At 32.4% G+C, this 9,059-nt stretch overlaps 2 protein-coding genes across 3 annotated transcripts in view; one reads left to right on the forward strand and one right to left on the reverse strand.

Annotated features, from left to right (window-relative positions):
* Rhp (GTP-Rho-binding protein rhophilin) overlaps nt 1-8,856 on the forward strand; it is a 29,727-nt gene extending 20,871 nt beyond the window's left edge. Inside the window, exons 3-12 of one of the 2 annotated variants that reach the window (XM_070308998.1) lie at nt 1,705-1,836; nt 1,917-1,992; nt 4,639-4,716; nt 5,002-5,385; nt 5,726-5,824; nt 5,906-6,176; nt 6,354-6,548; nt 6,706-6,935; nt 7,078-7,230; nt 7,525-8,853. In XM_070308998.1, the coding sequence (XP_070165099.1) occupies nt 1,705-1,836; nt 1,917-1,992; nt 4,639-4,716; nt 5,002-5,385; nt 5,726-5,824; nt 5,906-6,176; nt 6,354-6,548; nt 6,706-6,935; nt 7,078-7,230; nt 7,525-7,728 (1,822 nt within the window). In that variant the 3' untranslated portion in view covers nt 7,729-8,853. Of the gene's footprint in view, nt 1-1,704; nt 1,837-1,916; nt 1,993-4,638; nt 4,717-5,001; nt 5,386-5,725; nt 5,825-5,905; nt 6,177-6,353; nt 6,549-6,705; nt 6,936-7,077; nt 7,231-7,524 lie in introns of both variants that reach the window. The other variant, XM_070308997.1, reaches the window with a different exon arrangement.
* Tilb (touch insensitive larva B) lies at nt 1,842-4,486 on the reverse strand. Its single transcript, XM_070309007.1, is given in 4 exon segments — nt 1,842-2,521; nt 2,789-3,102; nt 3,463-3,748; nt 4,084-4,486. Coding segments are annotated over 4 exon segments (1,362 nt in total). The 5' UTR covers nt 4,413-4,486; the 3' UTR covers nt 1,842-2,088.
* Nucleotides 8,857-9,059: the final 203 nt, after the last annotated feature.

Raw genomic sequence — 9,059 nt, forward strand, 5'->3', positions numbered from 1 at the left:
TAAATATATATATATATATATATATATATATATATATATATATATATATATATATACGTAATTTTATGATTGTATAAATTATTATATTAAATAAATGTAATTGAATACAGTAAAAATGCAAAATGCGTGAGCACGGGCGTTCTATGATTTATATAATTTTAAGAAATATCCCACACAACACAAAACCATCGCATGTCCTTTTAGTAACAGATTCTCTGGGCAATTTTGGAATAAATTTTTTCTTAATAAAAAATGTCTGTTCACTGCTCACTATTCACATCTCCCGGGTAAATATTGCGTTAAACGGAGCAACGAGATATACAGTATCAATATCTCCCGATACTTGTCGCGATTGCGTTTAAAAAAGGAATTTGAAACAGAACGTCTCACACACTACTCATTACTGTTCATATATCGGCGTACGAATGATAACAAGGCTGTAACATATAAACAATATAAACATAAACAATAGAGCGCTATTACGTCGCCAAGGCCAATATCATGTTATTGATGATATTTATATAAATTATATAAATTATTAATATTTTATAGAAATTATATAAATATTTTAATTTTTTTTTATCAATTATTTATTAAACGATTGATGTATTACGGAGTTTGTCATTATGTTAATTACTCGCGATTACTTGCGATTTGATTGTTTTATTTCACGCATTTAATCAGAATTATATTTAGATTGTTGAAAAGTGTTAAATGATAAAGCATCGCGGACAAAGTAAGATTTGATTCTATGTTGTATTAAGGAAATAATTATTGTCTCTAAAGATCGCAACAAAACAAAATAATTTATAATTTGATTTTCTATTACTTCGAGTTTTACTTGATTAAATGAATTAATTATAACGAAATATACGCATTGAAACTTATTGTAATATATATGTATGTATGATCGTGATATGTATGTATGTATTTACATATTATTTATAAATGTTAATTAATTAATAATTATATTATAATAGCAAATAATTTCCCGATATTGGTCGCGATCGCGATTTAGAAAAGAAACGGAGCGTCTCCGCACGTTACTTTCCTGCTCAAGTGTTATCCCGCGAATGATAACAGAGTCGAGGCACGTAAACATTAGCGCGTTATATGTCGCAAAAACCGAGCACCGCGTGTTATTATTATTTTGATGCGGAAATTTTATGTACTATAATGATATACTATAGTATACGCGCGCATAACGATTATTATTACTAATATATATTTATACGTATTAAGAACAAATAAAATACAATTATACACGTTTGAGAAACTATCTTCTTCAAAACTGTCAAAATAACTTTCGCGCTCAAACAGCCGCTAATATTACGAAATATACGATGATCGACCAATTTTTTGAAATGTAAAATCTCCGTTAACGAAGCAGAAAGAAAATACAATTATAAAGAAATTTATTTATATTTCTTCGATATTTTTGCTAAGAAAAAATCACCGCCAAATTAGCCAAAGAATCTGCTATTAAAAGGACATTCGGTTATTTTGGGACACCTTGTATAAATTTTAAATATAAATCCTAAATTAATAATCACAATTACGATCATACAAATAAAAAAATGTCATATAAAATGAGATTTTACTGTACTGTACTATATGTACTATTTTACTATAGACTTACACTGTACAACTAAAAATGGATAACGCATTTACATTTGCATTTACTTTTTGTTAATTTTGTTACAGAGCAACTACAAACAGAAAACTGAAGGAGACCGTCGCCTTGGAATTAAGCTTCGTCAATTCAAATCTGCAACTGTTGAAAGAACAGCTCGCCGAATTAAACAGCTCGGTGGAATTGTATCAAAATGTCGACGGGTAAGTTTAGCGAGAATTATGAGCTTTACCGACATATGTAACGAGATGTAGATATTTCATCGAACTGTTTCTTCTTTCAGCATTGAGCCTATCATGCCGATGATACCACTGGGACTGAAAGAAACCAAAGATATCGACTTTCAGGATCCGTTCAAGGTAAGTCCTGATTCAATGCGATGATCAATTTTCAGATCATCGTGATACTTATAATTATGATTTTTCATTCGTCACAATTGTTCTTGTTATCTCTGTTTATTCGAGAGGCGGCACGTCCGGATTGTCTTCGAAATTTTCGACGTTTTTCTCTTCCTTCACGAGATCTTTCTCATTCGTTTGAGCTCGTTTCGTGGGATCTTTGGTTACCATCAGAAAATCGTGAATATCCGAGGAAGGACCGATTTCGAGAAATGCTCGCCGAGATATTACAGGCGCTCGAACTCTAAGGATCTTTCTTTCGCGTTTGGATTCTTCTTTTTTCATCGATTTATCCTTTTTTACGATTGTTTTGCACGGGTTCAAACGGGCCATATTGATCACCAAGTTTCCGGTAATTGTATTCCGTCGAACATTACTTTTCTCGACTGATACTTCGCAAGGCAGAGTCAACTGCAGAATCTTTCCTTTTATGGTAACTCGCACGTAAGTCGGGTTTACATCGACGTCGACGTAAGAAGTATCTAAGTGTCTATAAATTTGAGAAAGAAAGAATAGACTGAATATTCTTAGTAAGTTTTAATAAATTTGTTAAAACACAAAATTATATTAATAATTATTCGGATATAATTATGGATGCATTAGAAGTTGTATATTTGATCTTGAAACGCGCTAATAAATTTTTTACGAAATAAGCTGTCGCGATGTATATTTTTCTATACTTATTCACCTAATTATCTATTGCATGGATATAATACATGTTGTTATTTAGCACAATGCATATTACGTCAATGACTACCTGTAAACGGAGACTTCGAGAACAACAAAGTCGGGATCATCTTCATCGTTCAATTTGAATGACATTTTCGCTTGATTTATATTATAAGCTCTTCCGTTTGGGGCAAACAATTTTAGCACGCGTTTTGGACGATCATTGTTCTTATCTGAAGAGCGATTTCTCATCTCTAGTTTCTTCAAGGATCGTTCAGCGATGGCAACTCTATCTTCCGGCGTATGATAACTAGGCTGTTTCCAGAAACGTTCGTTCTCCGCTTCGTCATCCTCTTCCGTATTTGCGTTCCCGCTTTGTTCATTCTTTACATTTTCCTCTTCCTCTCCTATAGTATTCTAAAGGAGATAACGTTTGTTCTTATTTGCATTTTTCTTACTTAAATGAGCCCGCAATGTAACTGCTCACGTGCTAACAGATTGTTTAAAAAATGTTTACTCAAATATATAGCTGAGCTAAAAAAACAAATTTTTGTAGCCTTCTTTAAAGCCTTTTGCAATTCAAATCAAACTGTTCTGAGAAACTTCTTTAATAAATTAACATAAAGATTTATGCTAATTGTTACGACCTTGTATATTAAATACAAGTAGAATACACTTCAATAATATTTAAATAATTACTGGATAAAAAAGCTGATCTGTATCCAGCAATTCAATTATCGTCACGACGACTATCACTCATACACGTCATTGAGAAAAAATTACCGTCTTTATCTCTGTCATTTCAAATGCAGCATTACGACGTATCCGTTCGAGTATCCTGGTTTTTTCGTAACGTCGATAATTCTCGATAACATCGTCTCGCGCTCGCGTGTAAATCTGTAACGCCTTGATACGCTCTGATCTTTCGATTTCTTGCATGTCAAGCTCTCTCAATTGCGGCAAAATCGCCACAATGTATTGTCTGTAATATTCGTAATCCGCGCACGGGTTTCCCATTAAAATTAGTTGTTCCAGATTCTCATTGCATCTAAAGGAAACACGAGATATGCGTGTTGAGTCGGCAATATATTTAGATTATTAATTATTTTATTTAAATTGTTAATTATTTTTGTTTATTATTTAATATTTAGAGCATAAATATTTAGAAAATATGCAAATAGAAAATATTTTTATATTAACTTTTTTATTGAAAAATTTATTATATATTTTTTATTGATATGTTATGAGAGAGAATAATATTATAAATATATTATTCGTTACTTTACACATATAATTTGACAAAACATCAAGGAGCTGTGCTTTTCAATCAAATATATATATATATATATATTGACGATAAATATTATTTATGAAACAACATACCTAAGATTTTTTACGCTCTGTAAATTACCGATGAAATTGACGGTGAGATCTAATTTCTTTAAGCTTTCTAATCCCTCCAGATTCTCGATAACCTCGATGTTATTAAGAGCCAAATTCAAGTATTCCAATCTCTTAAGCATACTCAGATTTTCTATTTTTGATATAAGATTATTCTGTAACAAGAGGATCTTGAGATGCCGGCAATGTCTATCTATTAGTTGGATTTTATCAATATTTTCTTGGTGCAAAGCTATCTCTTCCAACGTCGATATTTCACCCTCGTTGTGCTCCGAGCGTTTTCGTATTAATTCGAGAGTGATTTTTACCATTTTTGTTTTTTGTTAGTTTCGAACTTTAACGAGAATTATTAATAATACGAGAAGAAAATTCGCAAGCACATCTCAAGAAGGAACGCGCAAACACACATTAACTGGAAGAGTCTTATAGTTGCTATGAAGACATCGATTTAATATTGTTAGTCACGTGCTGCGATTCCATGTTCTACATGCACGTATATCGATTGCGCTGCGTAAACGATCTTTTTTTCTCATTTAGGACTTTATCTTGGAGCATTATAGCGAAGATGGCGAAAACTACGAAGAAGCTATAGCAGATTTAATGGAAACTAGACAGGTATATAAATAATATATCTCTTTTCTCATATAGTAATAAAAATTTGTGAAAATGAATTTGTAAAAATATATAAAAAAGATCTCTTTTATCCTATCTTATTTAAAATAAGAAGAAATTTCTTATTGGAGGATTTTACATAAATTTTTCAATTGTCCGTCTAATTTTAATACATCATAATGATTTGAATATCATCTTAAAAATGTGGAAAAATTTAAGTTAAGTTTAATTTTGATAGTATATCGCAAGTATATAAATCTTAAAAAATTTTAATCCGTACACTCATAGGCTACGAGGACACCGACTAGAGACTCGGCAGGCATCGCGTTGCTCCTGCGTTATTACAATCAGCTCTACTTCATAGAGAGGCGATTCTTTCCACCCGAGAGAAGTCTCGGCATCTACTTCGAATGGTTCGATTCCTTAACAGGAGTGCCGAGTTGCCAGCGAACCGTCGCCTTCGAGAAGGCTTCGATTCTCTTTAATGCCGGTGCACTCTACACACAATTGGCCGCTAAGCAGGATCGCTTGACCGCTCGAGGACTCGATCAGGCGGTCGATGCTTTCCTGCGGGCAGCCGGTACTTTTCGGTATATCCATGAAAATTTCACAAATGCACCAAGTATGGATTTGGGTCCAGATATGTTGGAAATGCTCGTACAACTGATGCTGGTAAATTTTTATTCTCGCCTCGTAATCAGCCGTTTGTTACTTTTTGAAATCAAATTCTTTTCTTGACTTATCTTTTTTACCTCTTTTTCCAATTATGTATATATTATATATATATATATTTAATTTGTTATACATTATATATACATTTACAGAGAATTTTTAATAATATACTTTATTTTTAATATACATACTTTTTATTTATATATATATTTTTACTTATAAAATTGTTCTTCTGAAGTTTAAATAAAAAATATTTTACAATTAAGAATTTTTTATTGCATTGTATGTGCTTATATTTTGCTATTAACGATTAATTCATTTCATGTTCTCATGTTTTTAGGCTCAGGCAAGAGAGTGTCTCTTTGAAAAGTTAGAGCTTCAATCTAGAGATGGTAGAAGTATCGATGTTTGTTTGGATCTTGCTCAAGAAGCTGCACAGGTAAAAAAAAATCCTATAATTAACTGTTTTACGATTATCGGTGCAATAAATTTGAGTGAATCATTGAGATAATTAATCTAGGTTGCGGCAATATACAATGATGTCCACGGATTGATATCGCGCGAGCCGGTTCGTGACTATGTCCCAGAGACTTGGATTTCACTAATACTGGTGAAACGCGAACATCATCTCGCCCTTGCTCACAAACATCTCGCGGTTGGTCTGCTGGACAGATCGATTGTCGAGTTTCGTGTAGAAACTAGGCTCACATTGGAACACATTCAAAAAAGCGATGGGAAGACTCAATTGGATATAATTGTTCCCAGAGATGACAACGAAAGGAAATTATTGGGTATTGAACTCTCACTATTTTGTTTAATGTTCATATCTACTTATTCATTTTGTTTATTATATATACAATATTGTTTTTTTTTATATCTTCAAAGTTTTTTATTCATTCTAATATTAACAATTCTTTATAAGTACAAAGAACGAATACATATATCACGAAAAGAATCATTCATCGCAGGCAAAGCTCATCTCAGAGAAGCTCTTGTTTTGCACGATGAGAGTCAACGACTGCAGAGAATGTGCCGCGATCTGAAGGGTAAACAAGCATTGGCGAGAGTTTTGAAAAAAGCACAAGAAGCAACACTCGACAGTTATAACAGATTCGGTAACGAAGATGATTTTCGAGAACTGTTGGATCCGCCAGATATAATTGGTACGATATTTTTCAAACAAATACGAAAAATATATCAATTGTTATAATTTAATTTTGTTTCCTGTATTTCGATAAAAAAACAAAAAAAAAACAAATATTAAAAAGGTAATATGAAAATATAAAAATTTTCAATTTATTATTTTCTATTTGCAAATAGCTTCCACGAAATTTCAACTTAGCATTACTCATCCGGATTTCGGACAGCACGGAGTGGATGATCTTTTCAGATCGTTGGGACCCGTAGCAATATTTTCGGCCAAACGACACTGGACCGCGCCGCGATTGGTGCAGCTTCAAAGAGGTCCTGACGGCGAAGGGTTTGGATTTAGTGTACGCGGTGACGCTCCGGTAATAATAGCTGCCGTCGATCATAATTCGCTGGCTGATGTAAGAATATATTTGTTAACGAACTTTCATCCGTTATAATTAATTAAATTTATAATCTAACAGTACAATTCTCCTTAATTTGCTTTTTTTTAATAATAACTATGACAGTGATTAATAACGAGAGAATTATTTTTCATTTCAGGTTGGCGGAATGAAGGAGGGCGATTTCATAGTCGGCATTGGCGACAAAGACGTCAAGTGGGCATCTCACGAACAAGTTGTGCGGATGATAAAACAATGCGGTGACTTTATAAATTTGAAGTTGGTCACACCAATGGACAGAAATTATTTAAAGGTGAATGATAAAATCTATAATTGATACACTCTAATAAAGGAAATACATATAGTGTAATGCGTGATACGGGCGGTATTTTAATTATTAGAAAATTAGAGAATTATTAGAAAGAAATATTTTTAAGAGCATGCACAGCGATACTATTAATCAGATACTCAGCTTTTCTATTTGTCTATTGCCGCCATATTATTTTCTTCTTGATCAAAATGATAATCACAATTAGAGCACTCTTTCGAAAAGTCATTTGAATGAATATGAAAAAATACGACGGTAGGAACTATATAATTATTTTAGAAACCAGGGAAACCCAACAATCACCACGATAAGGGCAGCGTTTCGGCGAGTAGTTCTTCTGGAGTGTCTTCCGGTCAGCCGAGCCCGGCGGGATCTGTTACTACGGCGCACGTAGTTAGGAGGCTTCCATGGAATCCATTCAAAAAATCCGGCATCCAACGCGAGAACAGAGACCTAACTTTCGACAATGTTATTCTCAGATGATTACCGGGCTAAAAGTCTAGATGCTGTTCGGATTTAAAGTAGATTGCAACGAAGAGTTGATCTACTCATATCTGAAATAAGACTTGCAAAAATTGATTATTAATTCCCAAAATTGAATATTATTCGGCATGAATAACAATCGAAAGCCATGCAAATTTTATATTGATATCGTTAATATCGTATACGTATATTATATGTATTATATGCGACAAATATATGTATATGCATAGATATTACACGATCTTGTCAATTCGTTGCGCAAATAATGATCCATATTTATGCCGCAAAATTTTCGACATTTAACATTTTTTTTGTCGATAAAATTCTTTATTTGGGCAATTGTTACATCTTTTCAAAGCAAGCATATTATATTCAGATCTACATTCAACAAGTTCATAATTATTCTAAATATTAACAATATAAAATTTCTCTCAATCATTAATATTATAGATTTTTTGCTAATATTTTTATGAATAATAGTGCCAACACACAGTGTAAAAAATCAACCATAAAAATACAAGAAAATCGCCCATTACCGTGTATATCAATGGGCATCTTTTTATACGACTGAATTGAATTATGATTTTTTTGTCAGATCGTTTATTTATAAGTTCGTTTACAACGGTAAAATGAAACGGAAACGCATATATAAATGTTCTGATAAATAATCGCGTAGCGACACGGGATGCAAGGAGTTTTGCGATTAATACGCTTTATACTTAAAGTTTCGTTAAATCGTTAAGCGAATTAATATGAATCGGGTGTTTATGCGAGCGTAGTCGCACATCTGTACATTTATACATAGATGTAGCATCGGTAGAGGCGTATGTACACAGCTTTTTATTTTATATAAATATATATGTATATCACAAAATGAGAGAGAGAGAGAGAAAGAGAAATTATATCCAATTTCTTCTCGAGGGAAATGATTTTTATTTTAATTTTTCCAAATGCCCCAAATCTGTCTTATTATTATAATTACGTGGATCGTGAATGAGTCGTAACGTGATTGCAAAATTCTTTGCGAAAAAGCGAGTTGTTATATTGGAAGCTATAACAACAAATGTGTCGTCGCGAAGTTTCTTATTAAGTGTAGCAATCGAGACGAAACATGTAGTTTTTCATATTATTCGATGACGTTTTACGATAGATGATTTTGATCTATCGTAATATGTATATATATTCACATTATGATATTACATTATTACCTTTAAATTTTATCCTTACATATAAAGGCAAAGTTTCTTTTTAAGATTAAATTTCTTTAGGTTTTATCATTGTTTTAATTATTGAAAAAGTGATAATATAAATATCAAGCTGCATTGCTAATT

The sequence above is a fragment of the Polyergus mexicanus genome, unplaced genomic scaffold, assembly GCF_030449975.1.
Source record: "Polyergus mexicanus isolate NDT 795.1 unplaced genomic scaffold, iyPolMexi1.0 SCAF_16, whole genome shotgun sequence".
Taxonomy (NCBI): domain Eukaryota; kingdom Metazoa; phylum Arthropoda; class Insecta; order Hymenoptera; family Formicidae; genus Polyergus; species Polyergus mexicanus.